The sequence below is a fragment of the Rhipicephalus sanguineus genome, chromosome 10, assembly GCF_013339695.2.
Source record: "Rhipicephalus sanguineus isolate Rsan-2018 chromosome 10, BIME_Rsan_1.4, whole genome shotgun sequence".
In the NCBI taxonomy this organism is placed as follows: domain Eukaryota; kingdom Metazoa; phylum Arthropoda; class Arachnida; order Ixodida; family Ixodidae; genus Rhipicephalus; species Rhipicephalus sanguineus.
In genome coordinates, this window is record NC_051185.1 from 38274331 (window position 1) to 38300955 (window position 26625).

Genomic DNA, 26625 nt, shown 5'->3' on the forward strand with positions numbered 1-26625 from the left:
TCCAGTAGGAAACGTTAGTAGAAGTAGAAGTGTAAGTGTTAGCTAAAAGCCGACTTCTTCTGTCTCTCATTCCCATTAGCAGCCATTGTTTACCTCCAAGGTAGTGCCTGGTGAGATTTCTCCTGTGCGTCATTAAACAATAAAAATTTTGTTCAAAACGCCGTTGATTGATGAAATAAACCAACGAAAGACGCCAGATGTTTTGTAAAAGCAAAACGAAAGAACGCCAGATGTTTCTAAAGCAAAATGAAAAGACGCCAGCTGCTTAACGAAAGACGCCAGATGTTTTCTAAAGCAATGGTTTTCTAAACAATGAAAATTCACAGCGTACATGTAAAATTAAAGTGAGCTGCAAGTCGTCATAACTCATCGAACCTTTAGTATAAACGCGCCCGATCTCACGTCGATGATGATGTACTGGGCAGAATTCACGGAAGATTCACGGTTTACCGATGAACCTCCGCAGCTTCGCCCACTCATCATCATTCACTCCGTGGATATGCTGTGATTTTTTGTTGTTGATTGTTTCCTAACGTCATTTTCGTTGTTTGTTTTTTTCGCACAGATCGACCGCATGCGTTTTGAATGAATGAATGAATGAATGAAACAACTTTATTGCGAGATCCGGCTAGTTGTTGGTCCGGGCCAGACCGATCAGATGGAGGACGGAAGACTTTGTCTTCCACTAGCCTCCTTGGCCTGCTGGATAACCCAGGTTTGGTCCTGTAGATCGGAGCTGACCAGCTTTTCCGCCATCGCTCCCGGAGAGGTTCTGGTGAGTCTGTTTGCCAATTTGTACACCCCCATAGCATGTAGCTTAGGGAGGCCTCTGCTATTTTACATGCTTTACATAATGAGTCTGGGTACATCTCGGGAACATCCTGTGTAACTGAACAGGGTTGGGATCAGTCAGTCAGTCAATGAACTTTATTTATAAATTGCCCTGAGGAGCCGATTCCCCTCAAGAGGGAGGGTCGGCTGCGGGCCGCACCCACGTGGGGACAGGAAGAGCGAGCCCCTCCGCCAAATTGCGGGCCCTCTGGACAGCCCGGATTTGGACCTCCCGGTCCGAGCTGGTGATTGCCGTCCTCCAGGCGGCTTCTGTGCTGAGAGGCTAGCCATCGCGCAGCGCCGTGCATTGCCAGAGCATGTGGGGTAACGTGCATCGTCTCTCGTCGCAATGAGGGCAGTGCGGCTTTATGCTGTCAATAAACTTGCTGTAAACTAAAGCCGACGTGTGAGTAATTTGTTTGCAATGTGCTTTCCAGGCTTCCCTGGGTCAGAGCGGCGAGTCGCGTCTCCCATTGCGACGTATGCGTTGGTCATGTAACGATGTAATGTCCAGAGTCGACCAAGACTGGATTCTCCGCATAAAGCTTATTTCAAAATGGGCGGGAAAAAGAGCTACCGCGCGACGCGCCGTCTGCTGACAGCCCTTGGCAACCCGCTTGCAACTTCCTTCTGCTAGCGGCTCAGCGATGACGCTGTCGTCGCGTCAGCTGCCGCCGGGCGCCTCGCAATCTCATATGATCTCATATGCTCGCCGGCCCAGGATTTCGGGTCGGTCGATCGTTCAATCGTGCAACCGGCGGCGCGGCGTTTTCCCCTCCGTGCGAGTAGTGCAGCCAGCACCGTGTGTTGTTGCACGCTCCTTTCCGTTCCCAGTGGCGCGCCGCGGCTGCTTGTTTCTACGGTGATACATCGGGGGAAGCAGCTGGCCGGCTCGCCGTGTAGCACGACGCTCGCACAGCACCCATGGTGAACGTCGCGGGCTTCTTCGTCTCTCGTCTTCTTCCTCGCGACCCCGCATCTTCGTGGTGAGAACGTCGCGTCCCACGACCATGACTCGACCACGTTTGAGCACCGCTGGTCGCGGCGACGCCAGCGCTACGACGACGACGACCACAACAGCGGAAGCCGCATCGGACGCCGTAAACACAACGTTCTACCGCCGCCGCCGCCACTACCCCGTGCACGTCCGCGATCAGCCGCAGTCCTTCGCTCGTGCACGCTTCGAAGTGACTCCGAAGCCGACGTTACGGACTACATGTCGTCGTCTTCGCCACTCGTCGTACCTCTGAGTGTTGTTTTGTGCGTGTGCCCGCCTACTTCGAAAAGACAGCGTTTCCTCTTTCCTTCCTCGGCATCTCGTGTCGGGGAGTCGCAAGCGCGGCTCGCTCGTTTGCCGGCGGGCTTGCGCCGTGTTCGCGTAGTCTTCGGACAAAATACTATGGCCGCTGTGCTCAAACGACAACGTTCGAGGCGCCGTTTGGCCGCTCTGACCTTCCTCTCCAACATATCGCTCGACGGCACGCACCGAGATACCAAGCTGGGCATCTTCAACCGCGCCGGCGGCGGCACGCAGTCTTGCGACCTCGTCGTAGACGTTGACCGAGGTACGACCGGTAGCGTCGCGTCGTCCTCCGACGCGTACGACCCGGCGAAGGCCTCCGAGGCACGCGAAGAAGACGACGAACTTTGCAGCTCGCCCCCGTTGGCCAAGTACGGCACCGCCGACGCGACCACGGGCAAGGCGAGCAGCGAGGAAAAACTGGCCTACTGCGGCGGTGGCTGCAGTCCGCAAGAGCGCGATAGGTGAGCCGAAACTGTCCGTGTATCGTGTGTGTGTGTGCGTTTGCGACTTTCACTTTTACCTCTCTTGTTTCGCCTCCGCCGCGGTGTGCTTAGCAAATGCACGCGCGTGCTTGGCGTACCAGATCTCGCGGCTTTGACGGTAGTAGAGTGCTGGAATGGATCGTGCGATCGAAGGAAGCGGGGGGAGGGGGGGGGGGGGAGGCCAAGCGGTTTTTGCGGTTGCAAGCCGCGCTTTTTTGCTGTTGCAAACGCTTGCCGTACGGCGCTCTCTCATTGGGGAGAGCGCGGGGCGATTTGTTTACTTTGGTGCTAGGCCAGCCGGGCTTCGGTCGTTTCCGGCTAGCTGGGCTCCGTAGCGCTTGCACCCATTTTTCGGTCGGTACGTACTAGACTGTAGACCGGTCGCAGCTGCATCGCACGCGCACTAATACGCGAGCACGAACGCAAAGAAACAAAACAAGGTTCATTCTTGTGCCACATATCCTTGGTATCGAACAAAAAGCTGGCTGCGTGCCCTCGGTTTGTTTTTGCGGCGTCGCGCGGAAAGCCGCACTCGATCGGCTGCCGACAACGAGGTTTGTGGACGGTCCAGAAGCGCCGCAGGTGTTCGAGGCCTTTCTGCTGTTGCATCAGCCGCACTTTGAGGACTTCAAACCGGCGGTTCCAGCGTATAAGTTTCAGCTTCCAATTGATCGGGCGACATTTTTGAGCGCTTTCTCACGCGCTCTGCAAACAGCAGCAGCAGCAGACGACGCCGACGGGGTGTCGGGTTTTTGTCGTCTGCTTTCCGCGGACGTAGCGCCCGCGTGATTAGTTGTGTGCAGTGCAACGACTCCGTGACAATTTTCCCGCTTTGTTTCGCGCCGCCAGGTATGCGAAGTAACGATTAATCACTTCGCGTCGCTGCGATTGCTTCAGTGCTAATGGCACCTGTTGCTGCCGTGAAGCGACCTCACCGAAAAAAAAAAAAATGTTGCAAGCGCTGGTTGAAATGAAAACCGAAATGCCTCCCGTATCATAGCCGACAATGGAGTATATTTCCAACGTATATTTTTCTTTCATACCAGGTTTCGGCGTAGTAACTTAGCGGCTGTGGTGTTGCACTGCTGAGCACGGGACGCGGGTTCGACTCCCTGTCAGGGCGGCGAAATGCGAAAAAATACACCAAACGTACTCGTACTTTCATGTAGGTGCTATTGGTCGAAATTAACCCGGAGTTTTGTCTTCTACGGTGAGCCTCACATCATTTCATGGTTTTAATGTGAAAAACCCCGGATTTCGTTGATCTTAATATATAAAACGATCCATTCCACTCCGCGAATGTGGCTGGTTGACCAGTGAAACTGTAGCGCATCACACGTGGTTAGACAGCGGTTCGCGTATTTATTTTGGTAATTGTAGCAACCGTTTCGGGGGGGGGGGGGGGACGTCAAACCCCAGGTATTATGATTGTAGTAACCATAGCTTTGCGATTGTGGCTTGCGCTGACGTCATGTTGGAGCGCCAGTATACGGTGGGTGTGTGACGTCACGTACTGCAAGGCGTCTGATAGGTTCTTGGCCAAAGTCAAATCCGTGTGCGACCGTTGTTGAATAGTTGAGTGACTCGGCGGACTCGGTTCGCTGTGGCACTTCAAGCGAAACTGCTACAAACTTGGGAAGAATTTCTCGCCTGGTTTGTTATGATTACCATTAGTGACTGAATGCTTGAAGCCTGCTTCACCTATACCGTGGGTCGGCCTGGTATTGCCCTATCATCGGGATCGGCACACGCCCACTTTTTTTCATCAAGGCGAAAGATGGCTCATGAGTAAAAATCACAGCATATCCACGGAGTGAATGATGATGAGTGGGCGAAGCTGCGGAGGTTCATCGGTAAACCGTGAATCTTCCGTGAATTCTGCCCAGTACATCATCACCGACGTGAGATAGGGCGCGTTTATACTAAAGGTTCGATGAGTTATGACGACTTGCAGCTCACTTTAATTTTACATGTACGCTGTGAATTTTCATTGTTTAGAAAACCATTGCTTTAGAAAACATCTGGCGTCTTTCGTTAAGCAGCTGGCGTCTTTTCCTCTTGCTTTAGAAACATCTGGCGTTCTTCCGTTTTGCTTTTACAAAACATCTGGCGTCTTTCGTTGGTTTATTTCATCAATCAACAGCGTTTTGAACAAAATTGTTATTGATTAATCACGCACAGGAGAAATCTCACCAGGCACTACCTTGGAGGTAAAGAATGGCTGCTAATGGGAATGAGAGACAGAAGAAGTCGGCTTTTAGCTACCGCTGCGAATTTTTTATTGTTCAACAACGCACAGGAAAAATCTCCCACCGGCACCACCTTGGAGGTCAAAGCGTAAGACTGGTTACGGACTACGACTACGAGGGACGAACGGGTGCCGCCATAAGGAGCTTCGCCCCTAAAAGTAATGCGGCGTTGACAGCACGAATGGTACCAAAAGTCACGTGTGATACACTGTGGGCTTCGCTCCCTGAACTAAGGGCTCCATCCTACGAAGAAGTTCCCTTATCCTTGTACGAATAAAAATTTCTTTCTCTCCCACGTGTGGCGCATACCCACAGTCCCCGGGTGAGAATTAAAGCAGATTAAGCGTGAATAAAGTGTGACTCGAGGTGAACTGATGTAGCAAGTGTATCCAAATGATTAGAAGTGATCAAGTGAATCATGCGAATTCAAAACAGAGGCCAATTAAACGTGCCATGTGAATTCGAGCTAAAGATGTACGAAATGTGTATTAGAGTTAATTAAAGGCGTATGAAATCTGAATTAACATTGAATGAAATGTTAAAGTGAGACATGTTCGAATCGAATGTTGTGATTTAACATTGACTCAAACGTGAGAGCTCACGCAGAGCATAGAACTTCGCCTGTTCTGTCCTTAGCGTTAGCTACATGGGTCGTCAATTTTTAGTTGACGTGTGGACTCGAAAAAAAAAATAGATGGAACATTATCCACGTACATACAGCTTAGCTGTCAGACTGTCTAGCCACTGCTACATCCGGGCTACACATCGAGGTTCTATGCAGCCCCGCTCATATACGCAATGGTTCCTTCGTGCCGTTTGCAGTGCAGTAGTACACGCTGTAACGATCGAAAACGTGACGCTGCTATGCGCTGCTTCATCGGCGCGTGCGCAGTGAATAGCAGCGGTCCCGCTGTCGCAACACATCCTTGCTTCGTGCAGCGCGCTGGTGCAGTAAGCGTGAATATCTGCACATAAAATAAAATAAAAAAAAGCGTGCACACGCTTGATCGTATCGGCCGGCCTTCCGCCGATTACGAGATCATTTCCTCGTATAACGCTCCGATACACGCGGCGCGGCGCTTGCCTAATTGCGTGCAGCGTTAATTGGAATCTCGGCGCTGCACCCTGTTTCCATTGTGTACACACAGTATGCGCTGTCTAGCGTTTGGTTATTTCGCGACTACAATGCCAGTATAGCGAGCATGTTTGGAATGACGGACCTGCTGATAAGAGCCGCAACAACAATGGCAATACTTCGTGGCTTTGTAATTGTCTATTGGATCCCTCTCTCCCTCTTTTCCTGTGTCAGTCTTTTTCCGGATTTCTGACCTTCGTACGACTAAGGCCTGAATGTTCGATTCCGCGATAATTAATGAGGCGCATAGGCGTGGGCTGCAGGGTTATCCATTAGGCGTGGGGTTCACACTTCACCGCAACCCCCCCCCCCCCCTTCCCCTGCCTCGCTCGCTTATATTAGGCGTATCTGTTTCGTTGTATACAATTCGTCAAGTCTGGTCGATAGCTGTCTCGCTTGTTGTGGAATTATTATTATTATTATTATTATTATTATTATTATTATTATTATTATTATTATTATTATTATTATTATTATTATTAAGCGGGTATGCACCCGTGTTCGTGTGAAAAAATTAGGGCACCGTAGCTTATTTTTCGTTAAAAAAGGGAGCTTTTTGTCTTGAAATGACCCCGCAGTATGGCGTGCATGGAGTTCGACCTTCGTTAATAAGGCTATTTGGTTGACACTGGGCAACAAAAAAATTGGGGGACGCTTAAGCTTCGCCTTTAAGAGTTGAACGCGATAGCAATATCCTGCCCCTAATGCGCACTTCGAACACTACGAGTGTTTAACAGAAATGCGCGCAATAAGGTGTGTGCCTTATGTAATGGGTAGCATGCTTTAAACCAGGAGCAATTATGCGCGAGAACCTTTTTCGAAGCTGCGATGCACCCACTACGTGGTCTTAAGGGAATACGGGCAGTAATGTGTGTGCCTTTTGTAATTGGTGGCTGTCTTTAAACCATCAAGTCGTTATGATATTGACGTGGTGTGACGCCCAATGGCAATGTACGCTTGTACCACGCAATATTACTGCCACATTACATCTCGTACTGTGACACCTGTATACAGGACGTGTATTTTTGGGAAGCATGAAAGTTACTTTCGGTGCCGCTCCAAGCAGAGGCGTGGCTGTGTGGTAGAACACCTGCTTGCCACGCAAACGGCCTGGGTTCGATTCTCACTCGGACCCAACATTTTTATTATTTATTTTATTTGCAGCTTTTTTCGATTTTTCGGTCACGGACAAGATGATGATTTTTCGCTCACAACCAACGGTGCCGACGCCGACGGCGGAATTTCTGCGATACGAGCTCTTTAACGCTATCGCGTTAATACGGAACACCGATAAGATTACGAAACGCCGATGTGAAACGAGGCAATGACAATGTAGAATGAAGTTGATATCGGGCGGCAATTTTTATTGGAAACAGTTATTAGAAATCACCTCTGGACGACAGCGCCCTTGATATGTCGTATCAGCTGCATTGACTAAAGAGACTTGCGTCGCTCGACATGCGTACGAGGGATCGTTGTGCGACGTTATCTCATCAGATTTGTCTTTTATTTCATGTTGTTTATTATAAACGTACTTAATGAGTATACATTAAGCGAACAATATAGCCAAAGCCGCCTACTGCGAGCGCACAACAAACATTGCGCAAACAAACAAAAAATGTAATGGTAAATCTTGCCGTGTAAGAACAGTGAACAGCTACTTACATGCTTTCGGTTGAGGTATAGAGCTGATTTTTAATTGGAGCACCTACGTGGTTTAAATTGCGTCTTAATGTGGACCAAAATCAACATTTTCTCGGATTCGGGATTTTTTTTTTCGTAAAATTAACATACTTCAGTGGTCGGAAAATATTTTTATCGCTAAATATACCTTCCGTAGGATAAGTATTAAATACGGATATCCATACGTAGCGCAGTTTTATAGGGGAAAAAATACAAACATAGAACATTTTGGCAAAATTTCTGGAAGCGTATATGGCACAAAAACTGCATAATGTTCTGATTCAAACACCTTTCACAAACGCATTTGCTTAATATGTAAGCCAAATTAGGCACTGAAACCAGAAACGATTCACTCAGCATAAATTTTCAGACAAACGTCACTCAGACGACATTTTGTGAAATTCAGAAGGCTGCCACGTGACCAAGCATTTTTTCCCCGCCGAAATTATCTAGCAATTTACTGTTTCCAGTGCAATAAATCAGCACGATTTTTTTTAATACATTCGAGATTGTCACCAAAATGGCTGGGTCATTTCGCGTGGAATGAACCTACAAAGAACAAATTCCAAAAATAAACCGCTCATCAACGCTTTGCGTGTTATGTTTGTACGATCATTCGCTTAATGTCACATGTCACATTACCCGAACTCCTGCCTATAGCAGTATACGAAAAGCACGTTTATTGTAGACTATATCGGCTTCCAGTTTCCGAAGCAAGTCGCGGTGATGCAGCTAATGTTCCTGCCAGGCGCCATTTAACAGAACACACTTCGCAGAATGTGACCCCGTAAAACTGTTTCCTCCTTCGAAATGTCGAATGTCAGAGCGTTGATTCACAAACGCTTTTTACTGAGACGTTCTTTAAAAGAAAACGAATAAAATAACGGTGATTCAGCGATTCTTATAAGTTCAAGCTTGGCTTGCAAGGAGCAAAGCGAGTCCTGTACCCGTTTGCTTTTAAGACTTTAAACAATGCTTACAATTAAGGTTGGTGAAGAGGAAAAGTAAAGTCTATTAAAAGTAAGCTGTATGGCTCATTGGACATCCGTAAAACGTGAACTATGCTAATTAATAGTTTACTAAAATTAATTAACTCTCTATCCTAGCTGCGGGGTACCAGTGGTTATGGTGCTCGACTGCTGATCCGAATGTCGCGGGATCGAATCCCGACCGCGGCGGCCGCATTTCGATGGACGCAAAATGCTAGATGCCCGTGTGCTACTATTTAGGCTCACGTTAAATAACCCCAGGTGGTCGAAATTTCCGGAGGCCTCCACTGCGGCCTCCGTCATCATCACATCGTGGTTTTGGCGCGTTAAACCCCAACAATTATTTTATTATAATTTTGTATTAATTAAATTACTTCATATACTGAAATTGACGAATGGTAGCCGGTGAGTTCGCAAGGCGTATTCGATTTGAACGAATCTTAGGGCGACACTATAGTTTCCGAGATTTTACTAGCAGCTTTCCTTCATCGATCTAATGACGAAAAATAAACATTATTATTGCAGAAAACACACACACACACGCGCGCGCGCGCGCGCACACACACACACACACACACACACACACACACACACACACACACACACACACACACACACACACACACACACACACACACACACACACACACACACACACACACACACACACACACACACACCTGAGAAGGTGTTTCCGCGGCCCCACATAGCTTCGCAATCGCGCTTCTCCCATTCCGTCTGGAATGCGGACAATGAAAAAAAAAAACAAAAACTGTAAGAAAGGAAAGTTGTCGCTGTTACCAACGCCGGTGTCTCCGTCGAGGATGCCGAGGAAACGGCGTCGGAGGAAACGATTGAGCGGGAGGAGTGTCGTCTAGCCTTTCCGCCGTATTTCCATGACCGCGCACTGCCTGTCGACGACGCCGGCGTTGTCGTCGATACTCAAGTGTGTCGTCTCACCGTTTTCGTTCGTTGCCGCATGCGTGGCAACAGTGCCGGCTCGCAGTAAGGAATTTCGGGCGTGCGTACCAATCGCGGTTGTCAGCCTGCCTTTATGGCTGAAGTTCAGGACAAGACGGAAGCTTGAAGGGGTGAAAAAAAATCCTTGAAACATCCTTGACTCCAGCGACAGCCCTTAATCAAGGATATTCAGGCGAAATTAAGCTCTAGATGCTTCATCAAACGCGAAAATTGGCCGTCGGCGGCGTCAACACGAACGATGCAAAAAATCTTGACGTGATGACGTCACCTTATGACGTCATCAGGACGCCACAGATCGCCAAATTTTGTGACGTGACCATGACGTCATGTCACACAACGTCACGTCACACGATGACGTCATCACATGCCATCGTCGCTTGGTCAAAGGTGGGCTGATCACGGAGGCAGTGCAAAACCGAATGAGGAGCAGAAATCTTGCAGTGCCTCCTATCCTGGAGGCAGTGCTAAACTCCGTTAGGTGCAGAAAGCTTTCGGGGGGCGGGGGCGGGGGGGGGGAGGATCGATACATCGTTGACTGCGAAGACAAAGAAGGCTTTCGCCTTCGAGTCATCTTAGGCGATTGCTTAAGGGACCCTGTGAGTTTTTTCAAACGTCCTTTATGTGACACGAGCTTTCAGGAGACCCTGGCACCTTTGTGCGTCCCTGCCTGTAATCTCTTGTGCGATGAAAATTATGTGGAAACTACAGGCGCATTTTCGCCGTCGGTGTCGCCGTCGCCGTGAGGTTCCGTATAAAGTCCAAATGCGATAACAGCACCCCGCGCGTCGTATATGTTCTATGTAGTGGAAGCGTGCGAGGGCAGCCGATGGTGGCGGCTCAAGTGGAGATGTAAACGCGCCTCCCGTCTTTCCTCGCGCGAAAGGCCCATAGACGGTGACGCAAAGGGGCCTGCGCGGCTCCGTCAGGCACTGCGTATATTTAGCGGCCGGTCGCGCTCGCGCGTTCCCTACCATGACAAGGATCAGCAGACAGCTCATATCTTTGTACCGTGTTGCGTTCTCACTGCTGCTTGCGTTGAAGGGATAGACAGCTTGAAGGTCTCTTCGCTAGCTTCAGTGGCCACATTCCCTTACGCCAGCGTTTCGTTGAGGTTACGCCAGGTTGGATGCTGAAGGAGTGGCCTTCTATCCTTACTTCGTATAACAAGTTCAAATTTGTTGCTATCACTTTCTTTGCGTCGCCCTTGCGGCGAAACTGTCTTGTTCTATCAATATCACTCCATCCACCTACTCTCTATCTACTCATCGTTTATCTATCTATCTATCTATCTATCTATCTATCTATCTATCTATCTATCTATCTATCTATCTATCTATCTATCTATCTATCTATCTATCTATCTATCTATCTATCTATCTATCTATCTATCTATCTATCTATCTATCTATCTATCTATCTATCTATCGATGACCCGCCTCGGCGGTCTATAGTGGTTATGGTGCTCGACTGCTGACCCGGAGGTCGCGGGATCGAATCCCGGCCGTGGCGGCCGCATTTGGATGGAGTCGAAATACTTGAGGCCCGTGTACCTATACTTAGGTGCCCGTTAAAAAACACCAGATGGTCAAAATTTCCTGAGCCCACCGCTACGGCGTCCCTCATAATCATATAGTGGTTTTGGGAGGTAAAGCACCAACAGTTATTAATTAGCGATCTATTGATGTCTGCTGTATGTCCATCTATATATGTATTATCTGTAGATTAGCTCGCCGGCACTAGATTCGATACTGTGATTGACTATCGCATGCTCATTGGATGTGTACATACACGTGCTCCAGCAAACATGGGCTTTTCACATTCGGCGACAGCTGTGGGCGAGCGTGCAAATTGGCAGAGCAATTTTTCACGCCAGGTTGAGTTATAAATAAAAGCGCTTTTACAATGCGTGAATGCTTGCGCGGTCGTTAACCGCTGAGCTTAATTCTTCCATTGAATTCTGGCACGCCTTCCGCGCGGGATCAAGAGCAAAATAAAACATTAATATTTTTTCCACTGCATGTGTAGGGGGAAAAATTAATCCGTTTGCAGCGCGAAACTATATACAAAGGTAACACATTCGGATTTCTCGGAAAGCAAGCTCCCCAGTTGAGGAAAAAATTCGTACTGCTGCATGCGGCGAAAGAAAGGCATATAGAACGCTTTGTTTCAGAGAAATAGCTTTTTTAGATGCGAAGTATCTTATGGCGGAGTTCAATCCGGTGGTGGTGGTGGTGGTGGTGGTGTGCGGCGTGACCACCCTTACTGTGCATGCGCATACCCTCTCCACACACCTCCTCTCCACTCCCCCTTACCATTCCTCCTGTCCTGTTCCCCTCTACACTTTCCACTCTCCACTCACCCTCTCCCCTCCCCTCTCCACTTCCCCTCCCCTCACCACTTTCTCTCTCCCCTCCCCCTTTCCACTCTTCCTCTGAAACGCGGGCTACATGCCGAAATTCTCTCCTGAGCAACTCCGCGATGAGCAACAACGCATGCGCGTCCCCTCCCCCTCTCTCTCCTCTCCTCTCCTACGCTTCCCGTCTCTCGCACGCGTGTCGACCGCGTTTCCCTTTCGCCCTCTGAGAATTAACGGCCAGAAAGGCAGAAAAAGAGTGTTCCACACTCGCCGCCATGGCTGCGTTTGGCGCTGACTAACACTCCAAGGTTAAATGCACATATATACCCCATAAAGTGGACGGGAGGATGACCGCCGCCGTAGCTCTGTGGTAGAGCATCGGACACGTTATTCGAAGGTCGCAGGTTCGGTCCCTGCCGGAGGCAAGTTATCTTTTCGTCCACTTTACTTTCTTCACATTTATATTCTAAATACAACAGATAACATCCCCTATACTTTCCTTGGCGTTATTGTCCGTTAGTTCTCATTAGTATTGTGTCTAACAAAGAAAACGAGCCCTTAAGAGTCATCTTCTTTCCTTCGGCCAGGCTAGAGGGAAGACAAGACGCGCATAGCGTTCCTCTTCGCGTTCCACAACGCGAGGTCGGTAGCATGCCCAACGAACGCCAACGGAACGCGATCGTGCCAGTGCTCCGGCTTCGCATCGCCTCATGGACCCCTTTAGTGTAATTTTTTCCTTTCATGAATCTTTTTCCACCGCGTGGGTTTCATCTATCTATCTATCTATCTATCTATCTATCTATCTATCTATCTATCTATCTATCTATCTATCTATCTATCTATCTATCTATCTATCTATCTATCTATCTGTCTGTCTGTCTGTCTGTCTGTCTGTCTGTCTGTCTGTCTGTCTGTCTGTCTGTCTGTCTATCTATCTATCTATCTATCTATCTATCTATCTATCTATCTATCTATCTATCTATCTATCTATCTATCTATCTATCTATCTATACAGGTGTGTGTGTGGGCGTTATATATATATATATATATATATATATATATATATATATATATATATATATATATATATATATATATATATAATTTGTTTTGTTTTGAGAACCATCGCGTTCTTTCTTTTTGTTGTTGTTGTTAAATACTACCTTTACTGCTGTATATTCCGCTCCGCATTTCATACTTTTGTACTTCCTGCACATTGTTATGTTCATTGTACCGCCCACCCCTGCCCAAAGTCTGGCATTAAGACTGGCAGTATTCTCTTAAATAAAATAAAAATGAAAATAACGCCGTATCAACGTTGTTCGACAGTAGCTACCGTTGAATTGGTGCCTGCAGGGCGAGTCCAACTTCGCGATTCGAAATATTTTGTCACCACGTGGCTAACGTTTTGCTACACGGCGTGCTCGTTTGGAGACGCGACTCACTTTTGCTATTGCTGTGCACTCTTGGCAAGGAAGGGACCGCGGACACCGAGGCTAATGGTGTAAATTAAGCATTCTCGTTGCCTAAAGTTGCTTTATATCACTTCTGGGCGAAATATTTCGCTACAAACAATCGCTTTGGTCAAGGCACTGCCGTGTTTAACGAGCCGAAACGTTGGCCGTTTCGGCAGGAATTCAAAAAAAAAAAAAAGTAGATTCTTTTACCGTTTTCGGAATGCTCGCTGCCACCACATCGCATGTAATTTCAGTGGGTCGTTGATTTCGGTTTATGGAGACACGTGGCACCACTGACTGACCAATAATTTGATAATTATTTACGTTGTAATTCCAGTTAATTGCTGTAATTCAACTATCATTCTAATACTTCCACTTGCTTTATATTTGGTCTCCACAACACTGGAATCAAATTATGTTAATTTCACGCATTTATAGACAGTCGATAACAATGGTTGTCGCAAAGGGCTACATTAGTACCCGCCACGGTGGTATAGTGGTTACGGTGCTCGACGGCTGCCTCGAAGGTCGCGGGATCGAATCCCGGTCCCGGCGGCCGCATTTTCGATGGAGGCGGAAATGCTTGAGGCCCGTGTACCTAGATTTAGCTGCACGGTAAAGAACCCCAGGTGGTCGAAATTTCCGGAGCCCTCCACTACGGCGTCCGTGATAATTACATCATGGTTTTCGGACGTCAAACCCCAACGATTATCAAAGGGCTGAAGTAAATAGCAGCGCTAGGCACGCAGCAATAACGGATGAGACAAGGATAACAGATCGTATAGGGTGACTTTATCATTGGGCGGAGGAACAGAGGAGGGGGCGTTGCTTCTGTAGCATTTGCATCGTGTTCCGGGTTGTTGCTATACACACTGTTGGTCGCGACGCCTTGGCGCTCGTCCATCGGTTCGCGCGCGCTGTCTGATCGATCCGCGTTGCGTCCGCAGAGGCGCACCCGCATTAGGCGTTTCGCTGGCTTCAGTGCGCAGTCCTCGTGTTTGAAAGACATTGTTATCTCATTGCTAACTGTGGCGAGCGTAAGTAACGGTAACTGTTACGCAGCCATGAATTGTGCGCTGACGAGTGTGTTTGCCTGCTTCCTCTTCTTTTTATTTATAAATACCCTCCGCGATCTTGGGAACTTCTCCACCGATCTCTTTAGCTGCAGAGAGCTTTCGGGGCGGAGACAGGGGAGGCGTGGGGGGAGGGGGGGGGGTGCTCAATCTATAGACTAAGAAGAAACAAGAAAATGGCTTTGCCTTCGAGTTGTCTATGGGTGAAGGCTTAAGAGACGCCGTGAGTTTTATTGATGGGAAATGTCAGATGGGGGGGGGGGTTGTTAACTCATACCAGGAAAGCGTTTGTAGGGGGTATGTTTCCGGCAACGCCGATTTTCCTCCTTACCCGATACGCCTTCCCCCCTTCCTCCTCGTCCACCACTCCCTTCCGATGTACCAACCTTTGCCTTATTGTGTAACGAGCGAGCAAGTGCGGTTGGCTGGGCGAATCTGCTCGTCGGCCTTCTCACCTTTATGCGGTTTATTTTAAGCATAAGAAAATTAAAGCATTACAAGAGAAGAGAAAACACAGCCATTAAAAACACAGCCATCAAGTTTATTCCACAATTCAATTGTTGACGGGAGGAAAGAAAATTTAAAGCAGTTCAGATCTTGGCCGTTTTCTTCTTTCTGTCCTTTAAAAGAAACGTCAATACGTGGTGCTTGCACATGTACCTACCACAGCGCTACGCGATGCGGTGCCCTTGGCAACAGCGCGCTTCCTCCGATCTTGTACTCCTTCGAGAAGCCCGGCGCTGCTCTCTCCTCACGATCGTTGCTGGGGCGCAGTGTTCCGTGGAGAGTTCGCTGATGAAGTACGAGAGGGGGACGAGAGAAAAAGGCCGACTGATTTTTCGGGGAAGCGCCCAGACCGAGCGCGGGACGGTTAATGGTGGCATTCCGCCACCTCTATTTCACCTAAATGCTGGCGCTACACGTGTATAGATTGCGTGACGCTTCTCCATGCTGCCGCTTGCCCTATTTCTTATTGCGCTGAAGCTGGCTTCAGCGCAATAAGTGAAGCGAAGCCCTCCGCTAAGGCGTCTCTCACAATCATATCGTGGTTTTGGGACGTTAAACCCCAGATATTATTATTACTATTAATTCAACTTTTCCATATTTTGGCACCATGATCACTTAAATTTTTTTTTTCATCATGCACATTTCACGTCGCTGTTATGAATTTAATAATTATATGTATGACGCACCTTTATAGTGCACAAAATGTTTGGGCCCTTATACAGCCTTTAAAGATAAGCACTGACCACATCTCGCATTACGACCTGGCGTTCTTTGGCCGTCATTGGCCCTTGCGCCATAAAGCACCACATATCATCATTACAACGAAAAGCAATGTGCAATGCCCAAAGGCATGTTCGCACGTTACATTCTCGGTGAAATTAACTGCGCTAAGGAACTTCACGTTCGCGAATACCAAAACTGAGAGCCCACTTCATCCGGAAGATTGTACGAAATGGGTTTTTACCATTTAATGCTACCTAAATGATAAAATTCCAAACGTTCTTCCACTTACGTATGCCGAAAGTGTTCGTAGAATTTTTCTGCGCAAAGCGACAAGCTAAGTGGAATTCCAATAAGTGCGATAACGAGGTTCTATCTTCCCATCTCATTCACTAGAAACAAGTATATTCTTACGAACGCGTATATCGAGCATAATTTCTTATCACGCATGCGCGGAACTAGCGAATCGAACCACTCGGGTCATTTTGTCCTTTTTTTTTCGCCCCTTCGTATATAAGTGAATTATAGTGCTTAGCTGCCGGGTAATGCGATTTCCTTGTGTTGTGCAAGTCCGCGTACATTCCGCAACGCTTACACGCTTATAATGAACCTTTTCCACATATTGTGACGCGTTCATCGTGTCCACGCACACGCACACATTCTAACAACTTCCTTATTGCGACACCTCAGCGGTAATAAACCCTACATAAATGCAACATTTGTTCCACTTCAACGGGAATAAAGTTGCTGAGGGAACGCATTGGGTAACCATCCATACACTTCAAGAAGGGCATCATGTACTTGTTGGGGAGATGCGTCTGAAAAAAAAAAAAATTAGTTAACTAGTATTAGTCAGGACATTATCAGGGATCATAACAGTATAAGGGCATGTGCATAGGGTCATTTCCACATAGAATATATATTTCCACATAGTCGATTGCATAATAAAACCACAGGGTCCCTTATACATTAACCTAAGACGACTCGATGCCGAAAGTCCGGCCTTGTTTTTCTTCTCAGTCGACATATTGATCCAACACCGCCACCCACCAAAAGCTTTCTGCACATAACGTGATTTTGCACTGCCTCCGTGATCGGCCCACATTTGACCAAGCTATGATGTCAAGTGATGACGTCACCATTTGACTTCACGTGACGGGGCAGTGACGCCATTATGATGTCATCACGTGATGATTTTTTACATCACTCGTCTCCGACGCCGCGGGACGCCGACGGTCAATTTTCGCGTTTGATGAGGCATCTAAGGCTTTCGTCTTAAAATGGCTATAGGCAATTTTATAGGCGATAAATGGTAGTAATAAAGTTAATAAGCGAATTATAATAAAAAATCTGCGCAATCAGCCTAGGTGAACAGCCTGATACGCTGAAATAAGAAAAGTAATGCATTGTCGCAACGTTACGAATTAACAAAAGGTAATAGAGGATATCTGTCTGTCTGTCTGTCTATCTATCTATCTATCTATCTATCTATCTATCTATCTATCTATCTATCTATCTATCTATCTATCTATCTATCTATCTATCTATCTATCTATCTATCTATCTATCTATCTATCTATCTATCTATCTATCTATCTATCTATCTATCTATCTATCTATCTATCTATCTATCTATCTGCGTGTGTGTGTGTGTGTGTGTGTGCGTGCGTGCGTGCGTGCGTGTGTGTGTGTGTGTGTGTGTGTGTGTGTGTGTGTGTGTGTGTGTGTGTGTGTGTGTGTGTGTGTGTGTGTGTGTGTGTGTCACTCACCTTATGTCATAATTGTGTTCTACAGGCGTTCGTATCACACCTGGTATCTTCTACGCATATTCGCATGCCATGTTATCTGTAGTCATCCGAGCTTCGCTAATTGGGCGATCCGTTTAAAGCGACAGCCCGAAGGTCGCACCGCGGCGGCCGCATTTCGGTGGACGAGAAATGCTAGAGGACCAAAGAACTCCAGGTGGTCGAAATTTGCGGAGCCCTCCACTACGGCGCCCCTCATTATCGTATCGTGGTTTAGGGTCGTAAAACGCCAACAGTTATCTATTATTGTTATTATATCTCGTTTAAAAAAGATAGGGCAGAAGGCCAGCGTAAAAGTAGTTTTTCTGCTCCTGAGAAACATCAAAAACTGTGCAGAATGACGAACCCCAGTTCCTCTCACAATCCAGGTTGCACGATGAAACACAAAGAGAAGTTCATCGATTGTGCGGAATCTGTCGTGCACAGCTTGCCTATTTCACGAGGCAGAACCTATGTAGGACAAAGCGGGAGGCGTGTAAATGATCGCCTCAGAGAACATTGTCGGAATGTTAGGGAGAAGTGCGGAGGGTTCTTGGATGTTCACTGCAGAAGGTGTGATGGTTGTGGTGATCCTGGTGTTTTCAGTGCTGACCGTAATGTAGATCACTGTGTGGAAAAGAAGTGCTTACCAATGTCCAATAAATGCACAATTGTAACAAGAAGCAAAAGTAAACTCGTGCGGGAGATAATTGAGGCGGAAAGGATAGATAGTTTAGGACACAATTGTGTCCCCTGCAAAGTCATTGATGGTGTCGTATTTTATGTCTGCTGCGCCGGCGTCATGTAAGGTCACGTGTGCCCTTATATATTCTGTTCCCTGACTTCAATAAAGCGTTGAAAGTTAGCGGCAGTGTGTCATACGTGTTCTTTGGCCTCGTCTGTTTGTGCGCTTTATTAGCATTGATTATATAAGGCGACAAGAACAGCTGGTAATATTACCTAACCACTGCCGATTGTGCAATAAACGTCAGCCGATTCGCTGTGCGCCCTTCGATACAACACAGCACTGATTACCATTACGTACAGGCAGACCGAGCGTTGTTGAGGGGGGTTTGTGTGAGAAAGAAGGAGAGGAGGCCATAAACGAGCTGTCACGTGACCCGCAGCCATATATTTTTTCTTTTGTTGCCGGGCGCCAGCCGCGCACCGACTTTCTCTTATCTTTTATTATTTTATTTTTTCGCTCGTTCCGCCGCTTGGTTGCTTGCTGCGATGCGCCGTTCAGCTCTCTTCCCGACCGCGTCGCGGCACTGCGTTTTTGCTTTGCACTAGGCGAGCCGTTTGCAACGGCGGGAACGGGCTTCGCTCGCCTTGGCCTTGACCTTGAGTCTTTCGATGACGGAGGGGAATCTGGTAGAAGGAAGGAAAGAGAAAGAGAGAGGGAGTTTTCTCGGACGCCGTGCTAGCCGTGCTTTGCTATCATCGGGGCCGCCGCATGCTTGAGGGTGTTCCGGGGTGTTTTGAAAGAGTTGCGACTGGAGAAGTTTTCTGTGGTACGCCTCAGGGTGTGTGTCGTCAAGATGGCGCGCGTTGTTGGGCTGTGGAGCGCGTGCGCGCGCATTCCGCAAAGCACTTTCGTGGGCATGTGTGTGTTTGTGTTGTGTTGTGTTGTGTTCGTCTTCCAGCGAGAAAATGCAGAGGAAAATACCTTGGGTGTAGCCCGCACCACCCTGAGGCACAACGGGCTTAAGTCATTTAAAAAAGAAAAATTAATGAACTGGGAAATTTCCCATAGTACACTTTATGAAAAGCCAATTAAAAATGTTTAGGGGCTAAGTCAGTAGAGCGAGTTCGAAAGGAGGTAAATGGTAAACGTTAGGCTGATTAAATATAAGAAAGCAAGTTATGAATGACAATTGTCATTTAGGCGCCCCAAACTATTAAGGTTATGCGGTAACTGTTAAGGTAGTGTTAGGTTAAGTAAGGTGTGTGTGTGTGTGTGTGTGTGTGTGTGTGTGTGTGTGTGTGTGTGGTGTGTGTGTGTGTGTGTGTGTGTGTGTGTGTGTGTGTGTGCGTGCGTGCGTGCGTGCGTGCGTGCGTGCGTGTGTGTTATACGATCATTGTAGATGGGACAAAAAGGGTTGTGTGGGCAAAATTAATCATAGATTAATAAAAGGAATAAACACAAAACTATGCGTCTGTTGTCTGTTGTTTTGTTGTAAACTAAACGTCAACAAATATTTTAAATATCTATTTATCAAGGGTACATTGGTCTTGTGCAACCGCTTTGCGTGCCCTCGTAACCAGAAGTGGTGAAAAAAAAAAAGGAATACAAATAGTGCTTTAGAGGCCCTTTAAAGCGATAGCGTACCGCTTATCCAAATCCCTCCCGCATATAGACCTTGCGGCGTACTCGATGCAATTGGCGCGCCTTTTTGTGCGGCTATATAAAGTGGATACGATGAGTTTTGAGTGGCATCGCTTTTGACGCCGTCGATAGCGCGGGCCAGAGGCGACTGGCACGCTGCTCTATGATTTAATCGCTGGCAATCTCTTCAGATTACTCTCAAAGGTCCCATCCCATACGCGCTCACTGTCTTTGCAACCGTCGACTGTCTCCTGCTGTTACTTGAAAGAAACGACGTTCGGTCTCGGAAGGTTAACGTATAGTTGGGTTGTTCTAGACCATTTCACAAACTTGAAAATGGTCACGTTTTTGTGAATATTAAATTGCGCTCGTGAGCAGCAAAACTGCTTTCAACTCGCCTAAAAAAAAAAAAAAAAAAGGTTGGGCTGTCCACGATTAAAGGAAAGAAGAAATAGACGGAAAGACAGGGAGGTTGGCCTTTTCTGATACCGGCTGACATACCCTTTGTTGGGGAAGTGAGGTAATAGTAATAGTAATCATAATAATAATGGAACACGAAGGATGTTATTTACGCCGCCGCCTACTTTTGACAACGCTATACTCCAAATTATCATTTTTAATTCATTTTTAAAGAACCCATGAACGGCTAGAGTAATCATGCACTTTTGCTACACAACCGAAGCGTGTAGCCTGGCGCGTATACGTTAGCTGCAATAACAAAATAAATAAGGAAACGAGGGTAGTAGTAAATAAACAAAACGAAAAGAGGGGATGGAAATGTGCGTGGAGATGAGGGTCAAGGTGGCTTTTATCGGCGCTTTTTAAGCGCTGCTCATGTCGTGCGCGTTTCGAGAAGTCTGTATTCTGGCGTTTCCAGTAACCGTAACACACATACACGCACACACACGAAAAGACGGTAAAAATAGAAGCATTCGCATCGTGCGCGCCTGTTGTTGCGTGCGTGCTCGTGTGTGTGTGTGTGTGTGTGTGTGTGTGTGTGTGTGTGTGTGTGTGTGTGTGTGTGTGTGTGTGTGTGTGTGTGTGTGTGTGTGTGTGTGTCAGGGAGAGGGCGGGGGGGGGGGGGGTTGAGGCGAGAGAAATAGATGATTCAGTGGTCTGGACGGCAAATTGATGAATAGGCTTTCACAACTTTTGCGGCAATCCTCATAGTTTAATGCGCTCTTACAGCGGCGCAACAAAATGATACAATAAGTATATACTTCCATGCATCTGCCTGACTCCGTGGAATGCCACTTTTCCGTTTCTTTTCGTTGCGTGATTTAGTCTCGCAGTGACTTCTTCTCTCCCCCCTCCCCCATTCTTTGTTTCTCTTTCTGTTTCTCTTTTCTTTCTTTTAATGCGCGCGCGTGCTTGCGTTACACATGACGCGAGCGCGCCTGTTATAGCAGCTGGCGCAGTTCCCAATCGCGTTCTCTGTTGTAAAAGCGCACCGCGTCTCCATGGAGGGATAGATAGATACTAAATAGGCCTAGAAAGACATGTAGGTAAAAGAAAAAGCCCTCACTCAGAGTCACTCACTCACTCACTCACTCACTCACTCACTCACTCACTCACTCACTCACTCACTCACTCACTCACTCACTCACTCACTCACTCACTCACTCACTCACTCACTCACTCACTCACTCACTCACTCACTCATTAATTTGTTAACTTATAACCTGCGCTCACTTATTCACTCACTGTCACCTGCTTTAATTAATTAAACGTTATTAATAAATAAATAATCCACTTATCATCTGCTCTCACACAATTCACACGATTCCTACACTCACTCAATTTCATCCATTATCACTTGTGCTCACTCACATCATTCACTCAATAAGTTACAACCTGCACTCACTCATTCACTCGCTATCACCTGCATTAATTAATTCACTTAGAACTTGCAATCACACATTCAATCATCACCTGCACTTACACTCTAATTAACACGATACCTACCTACACTCACACACACTGTCTTTCGCGCACACACACACAAAGAAAGAAAGAAAGAAAGAAAGAAAGAAAGAAGAGAAAGGAAACTGAGAGCTGCCGATAGTACCAGATACATGCTGCGGAGGGAACAGCCCCTCAGGGTATCGGCCGTTTCCTTTATCGCTATCGGTTCGCATTGCAAGCGCCGCCCTTGAGAAAACGATCGCTGTTGCGGAAGTGAAGTGACTGTTTCTCCGCTCTTGGCACGGGTATACTTTCTGTACGTCTCACCCAGGAGCGCCCACTAAGACGGCGAAAAGGAAAAAAAAAAAGAACAAAACAAGAAAGAGTCTCCCGTGTGTGTTGTGTAGAAATGGGAAGCATGGAGCTACGGTTTCGCAGCCGCAGCGTGAGAGAGATAGAACGAAAAATAAATAAATTAATAAAACGGCGAATTTTTTAAAAGTTGAACTGTCCCGAGGGAAAGGGAGAGGACGGGGAACTGCCTGAGATTGGATGCCGACACCAACTGCGCACTGAGGGAGGCACGCAAAATAAAATTCGCGAACATTGTGATCGAAATTTTGAACCGTGTTCGTTAGAATGTCGTGAGGGGCTCGTCGGTTCATTCTGCTAATTAATTGTTAAATTCACAAAATTGGGAAACGGGACACCACGAAAGATGTGTATGCTTTTAGGTTTGTGTCATCTTTTGTTTTCCGGGGGGGGGGGGGGGGGGAGTGAGACGGTGGGGGTATTTTTATAATTTTGCGAATTCACCAGTCATTCCTACTCGAACCTTGCTTACGCAAGGTTCATTCCAGCAGCGTGCTACAGGTCCAGAGCTAAGTTCAGCCTGCAAATAATTACTGTTGCTAAGGTGCACAAATAGTGATTTAAGAAGTGTAGTAGGTACTGGAGTATGTATTGGTTGGTCGCACATGATATGAGAACCACAGCGCAAATTCAACAGACAAGGACAAAACATTAACACACAGGCGCTGGAGAAGTTTGGTTGGTAGGTGAGTGCCATGTGTCACATTTTCCGATGTTTTGTCTATATGCGTAACAATCGATAAACCCTTCAGTTGCGAGCCAGCGCTCGTTTTGTGTCGTTCTTCCTTTAGTATTAATTTTTTTTTCTGCACTGTTTCAATCCACGATATTCATCTTTGTGTTCTATCTTTCGCGACGCCACCACTAGCAAACTACAATTTGATTCTTATAAACAAAAAACGAAGAGATGACATTCTTTGTAAAAACTGTATGAACCAACTAACCCAACACAAACACTCGGTTAAACTACCAATTGGTGTTCGTTATTGTAGACAAGCGACTTGCCGCTACGCGCCGTACTAGTGGTTATGGTTCTCGACTCCTGACCCGGAGGTCGCGGGTTCGAACCCCGGCCGCGGCGGCCGCATTTTCGATGGAGGCGAAAATGCTGGAGGCCTGTGTACTTAGATTTAGGTGGACGTTGAAGAAACCCAGGCGGTCGAAATTTCCGGAGCCCTCCACTACGGCGTCTCTCGTAACCACAGTGTGGTCTTAGCACCTAAAACCCTAGAAATTATTATTGTTAAGTATTGAGGTTAAAATCGCAGCTATAGGAAGAAAAAAAAAGGAATAAATTGCATTCTTTGTAAAAACAGTGACCCAACAGCTCAACAGAGTGCTAATTAGTGTTCATCGCTGTACACAAGTGATTTTAGTCCTATGACAGTTTGCAGCAATATATCGGCGCGGACAGCGGGCAGCCGGCCTCTAAGAGGCCTTGCAGACGCGCACTGACCACGGTGGTATTTACAAAACCTCGTTGGCTACTCTATACGCGCGCTCGGTGGCCGGGCTGTGCCGCTGCTCTGGTACCCTTAGTGCGTGGCTTGCGTGTTGTATTATGTACTCCGTTTCTCTGCGAGCGCCGTTTCATTCCATTAGGTTGCCTCTGCATCGCGATATCGCGCGTGGTGCCGTGTTTTCCGGTACGTAGGACGCGCGCGGACGCGGCTGATGGACCTCGCGAACGATCCTCGACTCGAAACAGCGATGTGTGCTGAATTGTGTTCAGTGAAGTTCGAACACAGTGAAGCGCCAACCACCAACGGCAGTCCCAAATGTACAATTAGAATACCGCGCATGCGCTGCAGAGATATGTCATGTCACTATATGCTGAGTCGTAACAGATCTTTATGTCATAGGACTGTGCTATGTCATGGCAGAATGTTTCAAAAACTTCTATAACAGTCATGGTTACGGGTTCAGTGTACTTATCAATATTGATAGTTAATCGGACGCAATAATAATATCTGGGGTTTTACGTCCCAAAACCAAGATACGATTATGAGAGACGCCGTAGTGGAGGGCTCCGGAAATTTCGATCACACGGTGTTCTACCAGCTGGGTATAGCGCGGAAAATGTGGTACGTTCCGACCCTTCTCGAACGGCGTGTTCTCTTCATTCTTTCTTTCGGGTGAAGGTTATCATTTTCTTCAACGTGAGCGGCGCAGCATTGGATATGTATCTCCAGGCACATTTTGAATTAAAAGAAAAGGGTGGGGGGCTCCTTATAGGTATACGTGTTTTGCAACTGCTGTTGTATATACACCATATAATACCCTGCATAAGAGAGGAATGGAAGGAGCATTTCGCCACAATTTTCCTTTTTGACATGTTTGGCGGGGACTGTTGATAAACTTTTGCCGCTTGAATGCAGAAGTATGCGCGTTTCCTTTTTGGGTCCGTTCGCTGTCACTCCTAGTTATTTCGTTTCCCGCACCAACGCGGTGCGTCACGATAGTGCGATAAATTATGGTTTGTTTGTTTTACTGAATATCGTCCGACGCTTATGTCGCTGCATTTCCGAACATCGCGTGGATCGTTTATTAATGGAAACGCTGCGGGCCGACTAGATAATAACAACACAATATTCGCGGGGATACCCTTTCTTTGTTTTGTGTGTGAATGTGTTTGAATATTTGTGACGGTATAAACAATCCAACTGTAATGGGTTGCAGCAGTCGGTGCTGTAAAGAATAAGCGTAGCTTCTTTTTTTTTTCTTGCGTGACAACTGAGCTCTTCGTTTAATACATCTCTGTCCACCGTTGGCCAATTTTAGCTTCCATGTATGACACGTAGCATATCGATATCGGCGAGGCGCGCGTTGGTTGGTTTGCGTAACGCACGCGCGTGCACACACACACACACACACACACACACACACACACACACACACACACACACACACACACACACACACACACACACACGCACGCACGCACGCGCGCACGCACATACGTGCACGCACATTCACATATATACACACACACTGCCAGTCACCGCCTCGATTCGAAGGGTGTGTCATTAAACATATCATCATCAGGAAGCCTGTACAATTTCTCTAGTGCTGCTAGTCGCAACTAGAGTTACTGTATACGGGTGTGTGCACCCCTCTAGGGGCCTATACCTTAGATGGTACAGCAATCGAACCACTTATATAATTAAAATTTATTTCTGCGCAGATTAGATTGTAACTCACGTAATATAACTTTCTTTTTCGTTGCTTCTTTCTCGTACAGCTGTGCTCACGGTTTCAAGAAACAGAGGTGAGCAAGTCGTTTCATACTTCTTGGTGTGGAACGGTATATTCTTTAACATTACCGCGCTTAATCGGTCATGAGAGCCCGTCTGACGCTTCAGCCAAGTTTACTACAATTCCCTTTATTATCATCAAGGCGAAAGGGTTCGATGCCTCATCAAACGCGAAAATTGACAGTCGGTATCGGCGGCGTCAACACGAGTGATGCGAAAAAATCAGCGTCGCGTGAAACAAAGTTCACCATAGGACGTCACAGATCCCCCAAATTTGTGACGTCACGGGATGTCACGTGATCGCGTCATCACATGACATCGTCCGTCGCTTGGTGAAAGGTGGGCCGATGACGTAGGCAGGGCATAACAGGTAGGTGACGTGCAGAAAGCTTGCAATGCCTCCGGTCCTGGAGGCTACGCAAAAACAAGTTTGTTACAGAAAGCTTTTTAGGGGGGTGTCAATACGTCGAGTGATAAGAAAAAGAAGATGGCTTTCGCTTTCGAGTTGTCTTAGGCTGATGCATAATACCCTGTGATGTTTTATTATTATGATCAATACTCTCGGTCGTTTTAATTGGTCACCACAGCGTGGCCTCAGCAAGTTCGCACATAACATTAAGGACAAAAAGAAAAGTAGAAGTGAACCAAGAACAATGGTATTTTGTGCGCATGTATTTGTCACACTGTGGCAGTGATAGTCACAGTAAAGTTCGAAGGGCGAGCACAAACACTCTCCAGCAAGGAATAAAAAAATGAGCAAAAAATCTCGACATTACACCATCTGCAGTACGTATAACATGATATACGAACACTACAAGATAGATTGCAGAATATTAGGAATGCCTGCGTGATATTTAAACGTTGCATATTTTATGAACATTCCCCTTCTCCTCTCCCATCGATGCCGAAACCGTTCCTTCGCCCTTTTTTTTTTTTTAACACAATCTTTTTTCTGTGGCTCTTCTACCCGCATTGTGCAACACCGTGTGTCCGGTTTTTGACCAAATTCAGTTACCGTATCTACTCGCACACTGCAGGCATTGGGTAGCGTTGGCTGTGTGTGAGTAACTGATTGCCAGTGTTGACTCAGTGTTGGCGATCAGGAGACTGGGGTGGGCTACTGAGGCGCGACAGGAAAACAACTAGCCCTTACAAAAATAAATTTAGACAGTTTATAGACTGTCTAAACCCATTTTTAGAGTGTCTATATACTGT

At 47.0% G+C, this 26625-nt stretch overlaps 1 protein-coding gene across 1 annotated transcript in view; it reads left to right on the forward strand.

Annotated features, from left to right (window-relative positions):
* Positions 1-1547: 1547 nt before the first annotated feature.
* LOC119371684 (CDK5 and ABL1 enzyme substrate 2) overlaps positions 1548-26625 on the forward strand; it is a 169118-nt gene continuing 144040 nt past the window's right edge. The window contains exon 1 of the mRNA XM_037642135.2: positions 1548-2595. Within this exon, the coding sequence (XP_037498063.1) occupies positions 2048-2595 (548 nt within the window). The 5' untranslated portion in view covers positions 1548-2047. The remainder of the gene's footprint in view (positions 2596-26625) is intronic.